Source organism: Ursus maritimus, unplaced genomic scaffold, assembly GCF_017311325.1.
Source record: "Ursus maritimus isolate PB19 unplaced genomic scaffold, ASM1731132v1 scaffold_36, whole genome shotgun sequence".
Lineage (NCBI taxonomy): Eukaryota > Metazoa > Chordata > Mammalia > Carnivora > Ursidae > Ursus > Ursus maritimus.
The window spans coordinates 23896560-23915405 of NW_024426230.1; the positions used below are offsets into that span (position 1 = coordinate 23896560).

General features: G+C 33.7%; 1 protein-coding gene across 3 annotated transcripts in view; it reads right to left on the reverse strand.

Annotated features, from left to right (window-relative positions):
* Positions 1-18846, reverse strand: part of SOS2 (SOS Ras/Rho guanine nucleotide exchange factor 2) — an 80020-nt gene that overhangs the window by 10617 nt on the left and 50557 nt on the right. For all 3 annotated transcript variants that reach the window (XM_040620876.1, XM_040620875.1, XM_040620877.1), the window contains exons 12-21: positions 18117-18239; positions 16369-16472; positions 13949-14171; positions 11153-11272; positions 10838-11000; positions 7520-7637; positions 6336-6508; positions 3499-3615; positions 2065-2326; positions 1488-1529 (exon numbers count right to left, since the gene is read on the reverse strand). In XM_040620876.1, the coding sequence (XP_040476810.1) occupies positions 1488-1529; positions 2065-2326; positions 3499-3615; positions 6336-6508; positions 7520-7637; positions 10838-11000; positions 11153-11272; positions 13949-14171; positions 16369-16472; positions 18117-18239 (1445 nt within the window). The remainder of the gene's footprint in view (positions 1-1487; positions 1530-2064; positions 2327-3498; positions 3616-6335; positions 6509-7519; positions 7638-10837; positions 11001-11152; positions 11273-13948; positions 14172-16368; positions 16473-18116; positions 18240-18846) is intronic.

The following is an 18846-nucleotide window of genomic DNA, read 5'->3' on the forward strand; positions in this document are numbered from 1 at the left end:
TAAGTTTATCATTAACTTCATGAAACAGAGCTGTACAAGAAAGGAAACATAATCATAGTATACACTACTTAATAGTGAATAATATTTTCCCAAAATGTGACAAGTATATTAGGCAGAATAAAGGGCAAAATTCTCATCTACTGTAATAGGAAATCAGTAAAAACTGTCTAAAACTAATGATTCAAAAGAGAGAAAAATATGAAAACACCATTTAAAAACGTGGAAGTGTTGGGGCGCCTGGGTGGCTCAGTCGTTAAGTGTCTGCCTTTGGCTCAGGGCCTGATCCTGGGGTCCTGGGATCAAGCCCCACATTGGGCTCCCTGCTCTGCTGGGAGCCTGCTTCTTCCTCTCCCACTCCCCCTGCTTGTGTTCCCTCTCTCGCTGGCTGTCTCTCTCTGTCAAATAAATAAATAAAATCTTAAAAAAAAAATGTGGAAGTGTCACTGGAGAACAAGAAAAGATGTGGGGAGACATGGGGTAGGGAAGTGCTATCAATTTCATTTTCAGTGTTTAGGAGTATTTGCCTTTTAAACTGTATGCATATATCACTTTCATAAAAATTTAAATATTAAAATGCAGAATTATAAACATTTAAAAGACTAACCTTACTTTTCTCATAAGACAGGAACTGTCTTGTTATGACCTAAATTATATACATTTTAATATGACAGAAGCAGAAGTCCTCCAGATTGGGAGAATTATTCCTGAAGCTACTCTGTACCTTTTTGGGTAGTTGTTGTTGTTGTTGTTTAAAGATTTTATTTAATTATTTGAGAGAGAGAGAGTGAGCAAGAGAGAGAGCACAAGCCGGGGTGGTGGTGGTGGAGAAGAGGCAGAGAGAGAAGCAGACTTCCTGCTGAGCAGGAAGCCTGATGCGGGGCTCAATCCCAGGACCCTGAGATCATGACCTGAGCTGAAGGCAGACGCTTCACTGACTGAGCCACCCGGGCGCCCCTGGGTTGTTTTAAACAAATGACTGTAGAAAGAAAGGTGACAGCATTTATGTCGTACATTATGAAATAACCAAGAATGGCAGAATAGCATTTTACTAAAATAACTGCCTTAATTAAATAGGACCATGTGAAGAAACAAGTGATCAAAGGCTAGTCTGGGAACCTAATAAACACTTAAGTATATAATCCATATTGGAAAATGAATTAGGATGGGAAAGAGGAGAAGCAACTGAGATGAAATCACTGTTCACTCTGTGCCAACCAATGTGCTGGGGGCTCTACATCGTGATCTCATTTGATCCTTAACAGGGTTGGAGATGCTAAGTAATTTGTTCAAGGTCACACAGCCCCTAGACCATAGATAAGTTGTAAAATGATGAAAACTATAGTAAAGTTTAAATAGTACCCAGCTGTAAGCAAATAACACAGTTTATAAGAATTTCATTCATTTTTAAAAAATTGTTTAATGTTGCTAAAACCCAAATACTCCTATACAAATTTATTTCATTAGAATCAACTCAAATTCTTACTTACTTGAATGTGGCAAGAGGACTGGAGCAAAGATGCTATTGCTGCCTATTGGAATGAGAAAAATTGATTTGAAAAGAAAGGTATTATGTATGGTTTTATTTTAAAAATATTTTTGCATAAAGTAACAAATGCAATAACACAGAGAATACAGAATTTTATCATCCTCTCTTGACATGTTAGTTTTAAAAGAAATGAACCCGGAATGTTACCTTTGTAGCTGGAATGTTTTTCCTTTCTTAGCATAAGTAGTTCCCTCTCTATCACAGTCTCTTTTTAAATTTCCTTCACAACACTTATCTGCTTGTTTTCGTACTCTCTGTTGCTCCCTTTAGAGCAGCAGTATGGGGCCCGGAAGGTACTAAACAAATCTTTAATGAATAAATTGGAAAATAAGATGCATAAACAATGTACAAATGATGCTTTAGTCCCTTGCATTAATCATTATTTTCACATTTAAATGCCACTTTCCACACTAATACAGTGTGCAAAGGACTCTACAGTTCCCTAATTAAAATGATGAGAAGAATGATATGAAACACAACATTGCTTTTTTACCAAATGGTTTACATCAAATACATACCACAGGAACTGCTGAGGTCCACATCTAAAAACACACTAAGGTCTGAAGAAGCAGATACTGGTGGAGTAGATGGTGTATTTGGAGAGGTTGGTGCTGACACAGTTGATTCAATATCAGTTTCAGCAATCCGACTAAAGCTCATTTTACATGGTTCTCTTTCTAATGGCGTTGGATGACCTCGTAAAGTGCCTGAGGTAGAGCCATGTCGGCCTGCATTAGGCCGTATTCCAGGAGATTTTAAAGAGAAAGTTGATTTCCTAGGCTGGGAAAAGCAAACATAACTACCATCACTAATTTGCATGGACTTTATTTTTATGGCTTGACACTACCTTATTCATTCTTAGCATGTAGTTAAGAGACTACAATAAACCCCAATCTGCAAGCACCCTGTAACATTCCAGTAGGACACTTCGGGATTTGGACTTGAATACAAGTAAACGTCTTTTCATACTGCAGAAATAAAATTCTTAAAAATCTGTATGACAACTTGTTCCTCCCCAAACACTTGAACCTAAACTTCTTCAAATCATTGGTATCAATTTTACATGTATTTACTGCGGACGTAATATACGCAACATATTATGTTAGGTGCATCAAGGTAAATGACGCACCTAACAGTGAATGACCAACCTCCACAATGGTACTTTCAAGTGTTTGGAGAAAACTGCTACCATTGTCTCCCACCACCATGCCCCCTTTTAAACTCTCACAGTGATAACCTAATGAAAAAACATGGAATTCAGATAACTTGAGTTAAAATCTCCAGTGTGCTGATATCTCGCTTTGCAGTCTTAAAAGAGTTATTTAACGACTTTGTGCCTCAGTTTTTGTTTGTAAAATGAGAATAAGATCTATATCCTACAACTGTTGTGGAGATGAGATAACATCTTGCTGCTTGGCTCAAAGTAGGTATAAGTGTTTTTAATTCCTCCCACATCTTGCTTTCTGTTCGACTACTTAGAATTGGTCTTCCCCCTACTTCTGTTGCCACTGCAAACACAAGAATAACTTGGAGCTGTAACAGCAAATTTTAGCATCAAGTTCATTCCAGTGGTGACCATGGATGATTTGCTCTAATGACAGGAGTCATGGTCAGGCCAGAAGAACCATGATACACTTGCTTACTCCTTTTTCCTGTTTCATTTCCTGGTCATTTACAGCTCTCACTTTTTCACAACTTTCCCCCTTATACTAGGAAGCTTAAAAGCTGACAAAGAAGTCTTACAAAGATAAAGAATAAACGAGATTTTATCAAAAGGCTAATAACATTGCCTCCTACAGTACCTATCACTTTAGAAACAGTATAGTATTACAACACAAAGGACTGAAAAATAGCTATTCAAATAAATTAGAATTTTAATGGTAATACATTATTAAACACCGAAGATAATATTGTTTTAAAAATCAGTTTTTCCAAAATTATAACGAACTTACAAATCGAGGTGGCTGTTTGCAGTTTCGGGGTTCAATTTCTAGTGACTTGTTGAACAAATAATCTGTAAACTCCTTTTCAGAAGCACTTCCCATGGGGTTAAGGTTTTCAAAGAACCTCTGGAATTAAATAAATTTCCATAAGTACATGTTTTAGATCTTATTGGAACATGTATTTCAGCAGTTTAAAATAAAAAAAATTATCAATAAATTAAGGGATCGTAATGTCTGAGAGTTCACAAGAATTGCTGATTCCAATCTCTCTACTTTCAAATAAAGCTGTACAATTTCTACGGGAGTTGTATATTTTAGTCTTCATTTTCTATTAAGAAGATGGAGAGATTTTCATTTATTACCACTTAATGGCTCGGTTAACATTTGTCCTACTCATTATAACAAGATGGTTATCACCAGTAAGCTATCAAAAGTGTTTAGAACAGAATTATAATTCACAATGAGGCTTTTTAAAAAAAAGCTTTTATTTTTAAGTCATCTCTACACCCAATGTGGGGGTCCAACTTACAACCCCGAGATCAAGAGTCACATGCTCCACCAACTGAGCAAGCCGGGTGTCCCACAATGACACCTTCGATAATCAGAAAAAAAACAGAGATAAGATGGATTAAGTTCTATTCAAAAGTAATTTCAAGAACAATTACAAACTTATCCATGCTGACCTCTAGTAAAATAACCTTTCTTAGGAAAAATTTTTCTAAGCTTGTATTTAAGCTTTTAGATAGAAAATTTAGATGATTTAGCAAAGGGTAAAAAGAATATAAATAGTAATCTCACCAAGCAGAGATCTGTTAACATTTTACTCTTAGAATATTGCAATGTTTTTACCATGTGAATATATGCATATATACATATTACATATATTTGTTTTTTGGGTTTTTTTTTTATTTTGCAAAACTGGGACCATAACAGTTATTTTTAACCTTTTTTTTTTTTTAGCGTATAACTCAATATTTTTCCATGTGGTTTACTTAGTTTATAAGTACAAACTTTAGCTCTACAGTCTTTATTCATATGCATGTTTATTTCACCAGTCTCCACACACTCAGTTATCCACTGCACTGCTTTCTAATTCTTTATATTACAATAAGAATAATAATTATTAACTCCTCGTGCATAAATTTTTCTGTACATTTCTGATTATTTTCTCAGAAAAATTCCTTAGAAGCAAATTACTGGATTTAACTTTATTCAATTTCGAAGTGGTTTAAGAAGCATATATAAAACAAGTACTGGGTTTTCACTTTAACAGTAGGCAAAATGATCTTTAAAATTTCTGATATAAAATTCTCCCATTTTTCAGGCATTCTGCCAATGTCAAGAAAATTATATTACTCCTTTAACAATATTGAAACAGCTTGTTCTTATACTCACGTTAGTCAAATTAAATCATAAGAACCAACAGCAATGTAAAGACTTCTGTAAAGTTATAATAGCAGTAATCTTGATTTTCTCATCCTTTGCTCTATTTTTTAATACTATTTACTACCTTGGTTAACTATGGCTTGAAAAGTAGATACCCCCACACCCCCACAAAGCATCATTTAATGCTTTAAATGATGGTAGGAAGTCTAGACCAGATCACAAAAACCCATTAGAAGTTACCGAGATATGAATGTTAAAAGTACTATTTCAAATATACCCAACTATAATGTAACATGATTTCTCGGGAAAATATATTATAAACACTTTAATCTGAGCTTCAAGAGTGTATTTCTTTAGACCTTTGAAGTTCAATATCACAGAGGGCTGGCCCCATAGTGAGGAAAGAGAATGAAATATGGGACCACCAGCAGCTTGTCACGATTTTCTTCAGAGCAGGTATCCATCTACACTTTCATAATGCTGTAGTTTAGGTCATTCTTTCTTAGGACTTTAGGGTATTTTGTTTTGAACTGGGAACAAAGAATAGTTACCATTTACAATTTAGGAGGGTGGGAGTCATGGTGGGCATTTTCACTTAATATGCTGACCTGCACACTAAGCCTGAAAGTTGAGCACAATTTTTAATGGGACAGGTGAACTTATTCTGATAGCTACTATATATTCTGAATTTCAAATAAGTATAACACAATAAAATTTATTTAACATAAATATAGTATCATAATTTACTATGATTTAGAAGGTGCCCCACATCTTACAATACCACAGAATCAATGTTATAAACTATTGCTCAGAATAGAATATCAATTGATAGAATGTTAAAAAAATGATTTTTTGCTAAGCATATACATATATATATATACACATACATATATATATACACACACACACATATAAATATATATAAAACCAACCTCTTCCCTTATTGAAACCTAGTGTTCTTATGAAGAAATTAATTAATGTTACATTGGCACATGTAACATATCTGAAATGGCTAACAACCAATGACAGTGGATTTTCTTTCACTACATGGACATCAGAGTTTCATTCCATTTTGTCATGCATTTTTTGAAAGTATTTCTTGAACCAGTTGCACAAAGAAGCAATACTCTCAAGAAAAAAGTACCTAACAATATGTATTTTTTAAGATTTTATTTTTAAGTACTCTCTACACCCAACATGGGGCTCAAACCCTGATATCAAGAGTCATATGCTCTACCAACTGAGCCATGCAGGCATCCCAGTACCTAGTAATATTCGTAACTGCAGACTGTTAGCACAGAATATCTAGTATTTACCACTTCTATCTAGTGATTAATTATTAACTTACTATATTACTTTTATAGGAAAATAAGTAGCATAATGTGTGGTTATGATATTTCTTACAGATTGCAGAGGATTTAACATGTTCTCTTTTAAAGACAAGCGAAGAAAATATTTACCCTCATTTCTGGTTCTATCCGTAAACAGTAAGGTTGATTCTGATACTGCTGAATTTCTCCAGTAATTTCAGCTACTTTCCTCCTCTTACTGAAATTGATTAAATCTTTTCCTTTCTTTTTTAAAAAATCATTATTCCCTTCTTCAGTTTTCAGGATATTTGTTAAATATATTCCTAGTAAAAAAGAGTATTTGAAGAAAAGTTATAAAATCTGTTACTTAATCAATCATTTGAAAAAACAACTGATGTAGTAAAGTTGAAAGACATCCTATAATCCAGCAATTCTACCACTAAAATGTTGATAAGTCTCTAATAGGCTTATTAGTTAAGTTTACATTAGGAATTTTTTAACATTTAAAGAATTTAAAATAAAAAGAAAATTAGGGTTTAGGAAAGGCTTGATTTATTCCTTAGACTAACAGCCTAAAATAAAAGGGAGGATTCATTCACAAAGTCTAAGTTATAAGTGTTAAATCTGTTTTAACCACTTTAATATTTGATTATAAATATTTAATGCCAATGATCTTAAATAATGATCAGTAAATTAATTTTAAGCCAATTCTGGTGATAAAACTATAGATTTATAAATTAATTATGTTTCCCCAAAGCCCATAATTTAGACAGAAAAAGAATTATTCCTCATTCTGGGACAGTAAGAAAGTTTTTAGCTCCTTTTTCATACATAATTATGGATTCATTTAAATCAGTGTCTCTCAACTGGGGGCAAGTTTGTCCCCTCGGAAATATTTGGGATTGTCTGGAGACATTTTTGGTTAGCACAACCAGTGGGGGTGTGTGTGTGTGTGTGTGTGTGTGTACACAGGCATGCATGTTTGTTCAAAATTCCTATGTTGAAATCTTAATGCCCAATGTGATAGTATTAGGAGATGGGACCTTTGGGAGGTGCTTACACCCTGAGGGTGGAGCCCTCGTGAATAGAATCAGTAGTCATATAGAAAGACCCCACAGAGCTCCTTACAACAACTCTATGAGATAATTATCATAAACCTCTATTTTAAAGATAAGGAAACAGAGACTTTAAGGTTTTATTTATCAATATAAACAGCTAATAAAAGTAGATATGCTTAGAAATAAAAATCAGGACAATCTGCCTTTAAAGGCTGGTCTCTTTGCTACAATAAACTACCTCAAAATATAAATATAAATCTATATTCAGTAACTTACCAAAAAAAGGCACACAAGGTGGATTGATTGACTTCAGTTTTACTAGGTATTTTTTAAAGTGATCTTGACTTAACTCCACAGCTTCATCCAAAATTCTCCTTTTTCTTTCCTGCAATGCCTTTAAAATATATAAATTGAGTATAATTTGTTTTTACAATTCAATCATATTTTATGAACACAGAGCTTGGAATTTTATAAAATTTTGCAAATATCTGAAAAATAATTTTTTAAATTAAAGATGAGTAGTATTCCTTTCTGCACTTGCCTGAAATGATTTATCTATAAATACAAAACTTAAAAACTTATTTTCTAATATAAATTAGAGCATTAAGCAATAAAAAATTCTTCCTCAGGATCTTATTATTTATAATTCAGACTAGCCAGAGTTTCAAATTATAGCTATAAGAGAGAAATATAATCCTAAAGCATTCAAATATTTTTCCACTGTACGGTCTTTTGAGGCTAAGGGCAAGGTTTTGGTAAGGAGGAGAAGGCTGTAGGAAGGAGAGAAAAATTGAACAAAAATTTAGTAAACCAAATAAGCAGAGTCATTTCTTTTATATTTCATTATTACATTTTTGTTACAAATAATTCTTTTTAACCTCATTAAGTATACACACACACACACACACACACACACACACACACTAATCCACAGCAAACATTGCACTTGATGGAAAACTGTCGATGCATTTCCTTTAATTTAAGGAAAAAGCAAAGGTGATTACATCCTAACTTTCATTCAGTACTCTACAGAAGTCCTAACTAGCATGAACAAGAAAAATAAAGAAAATGAAAGAAAAACTGTCAATATTCACAAACGATATAATTGTCTGTGAAAATACCAAATATATCTACATATGGAGTGTTAATGAAAGAATTTAGAAATGTTGCTGGATATAAAACCAATAGGCAAAAATCAACTGCATTTCGAGATATCAGCAATAAATAAAACAAGATCTTAAAAAAATATGCTAATATAAATCTAACAAAAGAGGTATGAGATCATCATTAAGAAAACCATAAAACTTTATTAAGTGAATAAATGAAGGTAAAGATATACATGTTCATGGTTTGGAAGACTCACTGTAAAATTGTCAGTTCTTTACCAACGGAAACTATGCAATTTATAGAACCAATGCAATTCCTATCAAACTTTCAATAAATGCATGGAAGCAACTGGCTAACTATATGGAACAAAACATGAAATTAGACTCCAACCTCACCCCATACTCAAAACTTATATCTAGCTGGATTAAGGACAGAACGTAAAAAACAAAACATTAAGATAATAGAGAAAGATCGGGTAAACAAGACACCAAACAGCATAAATAACAAGACTAAATAAATAAATTTGACTACATCAAGAACTCTTGTCCATCAAAAGACAGAAAAAAAAGGTGAAAAGAGAAGCTTCAATCTAGGAAGAGACATTTACAATACACATAACTGGCAAAGGATTAAAATCCAGAGAACGCACATAGATTTGTAAGAAAATTCAACAATTAAAAAGACAAAAAATTTCCATAAGAAGAAATACAAAGAACCAATAAACATTTAAAAAGAGGTTCATACTCATTAGAAATCGGGTTTATAAACCAAAACTACAAGACTGGAAAATGAAAAGAACTGACAATATCAAGTACTGGTGAGAATGTAACATAACTAGAACTCATACATTTCTGGTGGAAGTATAAACTGGTACAACTATTTGGGAAAACAATCTGGCATCATCTAGTAAAGCTAAAGCTAGCCATATGCTATTATCTAGTAATTCTACTTCTAGGTAAATAACTTAGAGAAATTTGTGCACCAGGATATATGTAGAAAATGTTCATGGTGCTATTACTGATAATAGCCCCACACTGGAAACAGTCCAAATGGCCATTAACTAGTAAATAAATAAACAAATTTTGGTAAGTTTATTCTTATAATATGGTACAGCTAAGAAAAAGAATGAACTATAGCAGTAAGAAGCAACCTGGATGAATTTTAGGAAGATAATGATAAACGTAAAAAGTCTTTGGAGAATTATATTCATATATAATTAAGAAATGTGCAAAATGAAATAATACATTGTTTAGAAATACAAGTAAGTAAAACTATAGAAAAAAGTAGAATAATAAGCACAAAATTCAGAATGGCAGCTGAAGGGGTAAGGATGGAGATGGAATTGGAGGAGTCTTTAAACTGGATACCATGTATACAGGTGTTCTTTGTATTTTTATTCTTTTTGCCTTATACATATTTCATAAATATTGTTCTGTACCCAATATTTTAAGAAACTAAAACTTAATCTCTCAAATATGCTATTTTAGAGTTTTCAAAATCAGAATTAAAATCATTAACCTATTAAATAGATTAATATTTGGCAATATTCAACTGTTAATGTCCTTCATATATAAAAAGTTCATACAAATCAATAAAATGCAAACACTTGAATAGAAAAACACATACATGAAAGCAATTTGCTCCCCACTCCCTTCTAATCATAACCCACTGAAAGAACCAATGTTATGAAAAGAGTATGTATCTTTCCACACTCTTCTCAATGCTCATGCAATTCCACTAACATGTTAAGGGTCTGTTCTGTTTTTATGTTATTTAAAAAAGAAATCATATTATATTCATTATTCTTAAGTTTTTTTATGGCTTTTCCCCTAAAATATCACAAATACTATTTTTAAGACAATACACATAGATCCTATTCACTTTTTTTCTATAGCTGAACAATATTCTACACTACAGGTGTAGAACAACATATTCAGTCATTCTATCCAAGGACACACATGTTGTTTCTGCTTTCTGTTTTCTGCTACTACAATTAATACTGCAGAAACGACATCTTCGTACATTAACTTTAAAGTCTGGCACTTTTATCTCTGGGCACAAGAGTAGGTGTATTTTAATTTTAACATATACTTTCTGTATCTTTTGAATTTTCTATAACAAACACTAAACATATGCTAGTGTATAATTAAAAATTTTCAATTTTAGAAAGACTTTCTCCATGTTACTCCTTCTTTGACTATATGGTGATTAATTTGTATATCTAAAATGTCACTTATTTGAAACGATCAGTGTGCCATTGGAAAAATCCAATTGAAACTTCATAACATTGAAGTAAACATACTAAACAGAGTCACAAGTCCCATATTCTTTGATGAGTCCTAGGCATACTAGTGTATACTGATTATTTAAGGGAATAAGATGATTTGTAAAGGATTTACTGAAAAAGATCAGTGGTAGAAGCAATTTCTTTTACCATCAATTGTATCTCCCCCCCCAAAAGATGAAATATTTAAGCCTAAAACTTACCTCAAAAGTATGGTCTAGTCTGTATACCGACACTGAATTTACTGCACTGACTATCTCCAATACACCATTGAAGTTATTCAAATCTTGAAAAACTTGCAGAATTTCTATAATTCTGCTTAGTATTGCCACCCGTTCCTCAAAATTTTCTGCTTCCACAATGCACCTAAACAAAACAAAACAAATTATGGTTTAAAAAGCAACTTCCTCACCTCACGTAGAAAAGAAGAAATGTATTTTTAATGAGAATTTAAGCTTACGGATGACTTAATATTATGATTATTAAGAAGTAATAAGACAGAATAAGTAAACACTTACTTTTCAAACCATAAGGTGAGGTTTGTGGTATGGCGAATCATTTTTAATAAATTTGGAGAATTTATTTCTTTATCTTCTTTCGTCCATACACTCCCTACTAGTTCAGAAGGTTGGACTTTCCTGTGGAATCAAAAATCATGGAACTTAACCTACAAATGATTAGTATCAAAATTATTTAAAGATCTTCTAACAGTAAGATAAAGACAACCCAAAAGATAAATGGACAAACACATGAACAGGTTTAAATCACAGAGGTCTGGACCCAAATAGTCACATTCAGGGAGAAGAACATTAAGCCACAACAAAATCCCATTTTACTCCTGCCAGACTAACAAAAGTCTAATAACACCAAATGGGTAAAGATGGGCAGGATCTCGCCAACATTGATGTGCAAGTAACAACTGAAACAACTGCTCTGTAAAGCAATTTAGCAGTATCTCATAATACTGAAGATACACATACTGGATCACCCCACAAATCTATCTAGATATGCACTCCAGAAACACCAGATTATAAGAAAACATTTATAAGAATACTCAGTGAAGCAGTCATTATTTGCAAGACTGAAAAATCACAACCTAGAGGCTGGATACACTATGGAGTATTCATATAATGGAACACACAGTAATTAAAATAAGCAAACTAGAGCTATATTGATCAACTTGAACAAATGCCAGAAACAATTTAAGTGCAAAACGTGTTGCAGAATGATACATAAGTATAAACTGTTTTAAAATCTGCAAAACAATGTTACATATTATCAATATGTGTATGCATATAAATTATAAAGGGATACATAGGAATAATAAGCACCAAATACAGGACAGGGGTTATTGGGAGAAAGAAGAACAGAACTGGTAAGAATCAGTCGAAGGATTTCAATTACATTTGTAAGGCTTTTGCTGTTCATGGGCCCTCATTATATAATTTTCTACATTTTTTTAAATACCTAAATTATTCAGTAAGAAATTAAACAGAAGAGCAGTATTGTATATAGCGAGCCAGGATTACATAATTTTAAAAATTGACCAGTGTCCTATGGACGTGGCTATTCATTTAAAAAAAAGTTTTTAATCAGTAGATTTGAATACAAATGGGTACTTGCTAACAGTTTTTAAAATAAGTTTTCTTAGGTGGTTCTATAGTTTCACCAGAAATTTAGTTTACAAACAGTGTCAGTGTTTTACCTATGTTCCTCTTCTTTTATAATACACATATCACTTAACAAAGGTATTTTCCATGTTCTGAAAGCAGGTCCACTTTGAGCTAAGTGTTTTTCTTTCTAATGTCCACTACTGTAACAGTCACTCAATGAGGAAAAACGTGATTCAGTACTATTTCCTTTTTTTCTCAAGTAGCAAGTCCCTTCATTCCTACCTTTCACAAATCCCACAATATCAACAAAAACAACCTGAACTCCAAAATACTTAAAATACAACATGACATTCTGAATTAGATGTTCACAACTGCTGACATGTGTGCTAAATTCTGAATAGCACAGCCAAGGCAAACCAGAGGCCCAATTCTAAAGAAGGGCAAGTTTTTGGGTTTTTTTTTTATGTCTGCTGCCTTCCTACATTCTCCATTAGCACTAAACTTTGTATATTCTTGCTTTTCCCTTTAAAAAAAATTGGCCACCAATCAAGATAACTTCTTGGTATTTGTACTTTAGAAGGGGTTCCCGAATGCAGAGAAGTTTTTGATAGAATGGTAGTGGTGGCAGGTCATTTTTTGACTGGGTAGGGAGAGGGGGCTGTTACCTGCAAGGCCTGTACTCTTCATAAGAGCCTGGGTTGTAAATGAAAGAAGAAAGCTTAAATTAGGAAGGAGGAGACAGAATGGGGCTAATGCACTGGGAAAGGACAGTGGTTTAAAAAAAAGATGACAGAGGATGAAGCTGATAAAGCAAGCTGAAAGGAAGACTGCAGTTAGAAAGAAATGAGATGCTTGAATTAGTAATTTTGAAATAATGATTTGGAGTGCTAAGAAGATCTGCAATATGACCATGAGAGGTATCTGATCTGGAGTGGAGAATGACATTGCAAGTGATGAAACCATGAAACTATAAAGGTTAGGTTGTGAATGGGTGATCTGCATGGGTATAGGGTAATGGCAGGAAGTGTTTTACATGTAAAGACAGATGATGGGATACAGATAATAAAAGTAAAGAGCCAAGCACATTTCTAATGAACCTCATAAATGAAAGAAAATGGTTCAGAAGTTTTAAGTATGGTTCATCATCATACTACTTCAGAAATAACTTTTCTTTAAAGTCATCTTGACTTCAAATAGCTGAAGTAAAAAATTTAAGACTCCTTTAAAAAAATAAGAAATCTTCATTTTTCTAAGAATTTTGTTATTCATTTGCCTAGCAAACCTAACCCAGTCAAGCTCCAAATTAAATTTCTGATTATGTAGAATCTGGGGGGGAAAAAAAGAAGAAGAAAGCTTGTCTCACACAACATTCTATTTACTCAGCTGCCTTCAAGAGCCTACCATCCAGCTCTAAAACAATCTGAGAAAGTGTTAAGAGGAAGAGCTGGGTGATTGCCTCAAAAGTGGCGTTAGTGTCTACCACTCATCTTGTGAAGGACTGCCAGTACCTAAGTTAGGCCTAAATAGCAGTATAAAACTTTTACCTGTAGAACAGATTGTAGTAAAAAACTGTGCTATGAGCTTTTCCTCCAAGCCCACAAGAATAAATGAGGCACTTTGAAGCATTCATGAACAATTTGCAAAATGTTCTATGTTTAAAATTCTTGAAAACAGAGCAGCAAATAAACATTCATTATCTACCTGTAGAGATCAGATTCCAAAAGCGTCAGCTGACGTGCAATTTCTATTGGATGAAGGGTCATGAGATCAAATGTTTCAAACTGTCCTGGTCTGCTGATATGCCATTCAATTGCTGGAGGTGGACTTTCAAAGGTAATATTATGGCTTATTCCATTTGCCTGAGCTTGTTTCTTTCTCTTGATGATCTTAGCAATTGACTCTACCCACTTCTTCATAGCTTTCCCTAGAAAAGAACACAAACAAAAATACCTTTTACTTGACAGACGTAACTGCAAATCTTCATATAATCTTTAATCTTTACCCAGCTTCAACAAATACCAACTTATGGCCAATTTTTGTTTCACCTAACCCCACTCATGCCCTCCTTCCACTCCCTATGTTATTTTGAAAGAAATATAAGAGGGGTGGTTGGCTGGCTCAGTCAGAAGAGCATGCGACTCTTGATCTTGGAGTTGTGAGTTTCAGCCCTACGCTGGGTGTACAGAATACTTAAACAAATAAACTTGAAACAAATGTCATATTATTTCATTTGTATTTAAGTATGTAACTAAAAATTGAAGACTTTTTAAAATGACAATACCATTATCATATGTAAAAATGATAATAACTTCTTAAAATCATCAAATATCTAATTAGTACTCAGATTTCCCTGGTTCTCTCACAAATGTTTTCTAAGAGTTGGTCTGTTTGAGATAGGGTCTGAGAAAGTTTTACAAATTGCACTCAGTCAATGTCTCAAGTCTCCTTTAACCTATAGGCTCTCCTTTTCTCTCTTATTTTTGCTTGCAATTTACTTGTTAAAACGGAATCATTTGCCTTGTGGTATTTCCCAAATCTGAATTTTTCCAATTTTGTCCCTGGGGTGTCACTTGCATTGTTTCTCTGTCCCCCTTTTTTTCTGTAAATCAGACACATACAGACGTGATCTGATTCAGGATCAATTTTTTTACATGAACACCTGCAAGAATATTTCCAAGAGTAGGCATATAATGTCCAGTTATTTCTTTGTAATATTACTAAGGAGTTAAAAAATAGTAATATTCTACCATTCCTTCTTCATTTATTAGTTAAAATACATTTATAAAAAGAAACTTTCCCTCAGGGTGCCTGGGTGGCTCAGTCAGTTAAGCAGTCAACTCTCGATTTCCGCACAGGTCATGATCTCAGGGTCCTGGGCTTGAGACTCACATAGGGCTCTGTGCTCAGTGGGGAGTCTGATTCAGGATACTCTCTCTCTCTCTCTCTCTGCCCCTACCCCCGCCCTTGCTCACTTGCTCTCTCTCTAAAATAAATAAGTCTAAAAAAAAAAAAAAAAAAGAAACTTTCCTTCATCAACTATTTGGTTATGCTGCGGTATAACTTATTTAAGAAAGACCTTTAGACATTAACATTACCATTTACTTCCTTTATCCTAATACGTATGTATATTTAAGAAGTTTCTTAGATCATAAATAGTCTAGCATCTTCATCAAGAATATAATGTAAAAAACTAATTTGGTACCATAAACAATTTCAAGGCAAACATGATAAAAATGTATCTTAAACATCTCAAGGTTGAAGCAAATGAATCACATTCTCTATTTTAAGTAAAATTCCCCTTAAGACAAGTTGGACATGAGATAAGCTAGGCTTAAAGTATTCTTAATTAATGTCTTATACTGTCAGATAAATGCTCTTGACTCAATAATATACATTTGTTTAAATGTTCATGGCCTAGAGTTTCATTTCATGGGCTGTGCGCTAAAATTTTAGGTAGGAAACTCCCATCTTTCAGGTGGTAAAAATATACCAAAAACTTTTGCTGGAGAAGTAAATACTATTTTTAAAGATTTTATTTATTTATTTTAGAGAGACAGAGAGAGAGGGAGCCTGAGTAAGGGGAGGGGCAGAGGGAAAGGGAGAGACAGAATCTCAAGCAGACTCTGTGCTGAGCTGAGCCCCGGTCTGATGCCGGCCGGATCTTACGACCCTGAGATCATGACCTGAGCCAAAATCAAGAGTCGGATTCTTAACCGAAAGAGTCACCCAGGCGCCCTGAAGTAAATATTATATTTAAAAGCTGTTAATCATTCAAAACTAAAGAATAAGATTAAGGAGAATAAGAAAACAGATACTATTGCACCTGTATTTAATGAGTTGAAAGAATGGCAACCTTGAGATAAAATTTTAAATGTATTAAGTTTATTGAAGAAGACTTATGACTTCTTTTTAAAAAAGATTCTCCTAACAAACTTGAAGAGGCAAGGTTCTAAGACTTCACGTGGTTCTAACATATGTGAGCTCCTTAGAGTCTATAAACCATACCAAATGTTATTTTAGCTATTTAAGAATAAAAAACAGTTTAGCTTCTTAAAAGTTATGCAAATTTAAAAATAAACTCATATGCAACATAAGATTCAATCAACCTTTAAATAATATACCTCTTACACTTGAAATGAAGGATTCTAGTCTTTCAAGCAATTCCAAATCCCTTTCAAAGTCATAAAAATGGTGTTCAACCCAGTGCCGAAACACATTTAAGATCCTGAAAAAATGTAAAGAAACACATTTTAGTGAAACCTAAGCATTCAATTATACTTCTCTCACTTCTCTAATACCATGGTAACAACTTTATATACAAGGGCCAATATAACACTCAGAATCTCTAATTTGTATTTAAGTAAAACCTAAGCGCTTCAATGATGTGAAACAGGTCTTCAGATCAATTTTTTGTTAAAATTATACTTTTGGGGCGCCTGGGTGGCTCTGTCAGTTGAGCGCTGGACTCTTGATATCAGCTCAGGTCATGATCTCAGGGTCATGGGATCGAGCCAGTGTTGGGCTCCACACTCAGTGCAGAGTCTGCTTCTCTCCCTCTCCCTCTACATCTTCCCCCACATGTGTGTGCACTCTCTCTCTAAAATAAATAAATCTTAAAAAAAAAAGTTTAATCTGAGTGTGGGGGAGTACAAATGCACTGTAGCTAGTACAAAAAATTACTCCTTTATTGCTGATGAATAAATAAGATCTTTTTTTTAATTAAAAATTTTTTAAAAATATCATCTTCTTATACAAAGAATGACATGTTAAAAGTTTTGGCTGAGAGGGGCGCCTGGGTGGCACAGCGGTTGAGCGTCTGCCTTCGGCTCAGGGCGTGATCCCGGCGTTATGGGATCGAGCCCCACATCAGGCTTCTCTGCTGGGAGCCTGCTTCTTCCTCTCCCACTCCCCCTGCTTGTGTTCCCTCTCTCACTGGCTGTCTCTATCTCTGTCAAATAAATAAATAAAATCTTAAAAAAAAAAAAAAGTTTTGGCTGAGAGACATATAGCTGGGATCTATCTATCATTCCACTAAAACTGCATTTATTTGTGGCAATTATCCTGGAAAATAAATAACATGCTCAGTTCCAAAGTTGCGATTTATTAGTTAACAATAATCAAGGCACCTTCATATTTACAAAGAAAAAAATTTTTAGATCATGTACAATTAGGGACTGTAAAGAAGACTAATCAAAGGAGCCTCCAATTTTCAATGCTCCGTGGTTAAGGAAAAAAACCCACTGACTTAGGAAGTCAGACTGTCTGGATACGGGTTTGAATCCTGTCCTGCTGCTCACTCTGTATGACTATCTCGAATTACTTTATCTTGCTAAGTTTCAATTTCCTCATATACAAAGTAGTAACTGCTGTCAGGATGAAATAAAAATGATAAAACACTTAGGCATACAGTAAGTACCTAACAACTAGCAGCTGCTATTATCAAACACATTTTTAGAAATTACTGATTTTTTAGATGAATGAATAAATGTCTATATATTTTGTGAGAGAATAGTAGNNNAAGAGCTAAAAATTCCATTAATATTATAAACTATGAAAAAGCCCAGATTACTAAATGATCACAAAGGGGGAGGGAGGGGCAATGTTAAAATTTTACAATTTTTACTTAATAGGTATCCTGGTCTGTAAGCACAATATATCACATGCCAGACGTATCTGATGCAAACAACACAATATATTTTAATAATTAAATTTCTTCAGGGTATTTAAGAGTAACTTCACATAGAACTTTGGAAGTTTACTATGAAGTCTAACAATACCTCCATCTGGATTAAGAGATAAGAACTTATAAGTGCTAACTATATAATGAAAATAGAATGGAACACAAAAAAATATAACATTCAGGCCAAACCTAAGTTGTACTGGTTGGACATATTCCTTGCGAAACCTTTTAAGGTCTGCACTGATTGGCTGTTCGCCTTTCTCTACGGCCAATTTATCTGCTTCAGTAGGTTCTGGCTCTGGAATTTCAAATCTAAGAAGAAAAGAAGCAAAGTGAGAGAAATTTTTTGTTGTTCATACACAAATGAAAAGGATTTCAAATACAACAGAAAAATTATTTTAATTAAGCAACCTTCTTTCCTATCATTTATGTGAAAAGTGCAATTACTGATAAACTTCCCTTTAAAGTGTTACATACTGGGTGCCTGGTGGCTCAGGTGGTTAAGTGTCTGCCTTCAGCTCGGGTCATGCATGATCCCGGGGTCCTGCGATTGAGCCCCATGTCAGGCTCCCTGCTCAGAGGGGAGCCTGCTTCTCCCTCTCCCCCTGCTTGTGCTCTCTTTCTCAAATAAGTAAATAAAATCTTTAAAATTAATTAATTAATTAATTAAAAGTGACAGTTAAAAAGTCTCTTTTAAGGAAGTATTGTCCTATTGCACAAAAAAATCATTAAAATACATACTCAAAATTGGGTCTTTCTGATTAACACTATAAATATTGCTAAGATCTGAAGAGACCTCCATTATAAACAGAGATTTTAACGAGCACATTGTTTGAAGAGAATAGTAATACATTAATTTAATGCCAAATAAATTATGTTCAAAAGCAGGTTGAGTACATACTAGGTACTCACCACTTTG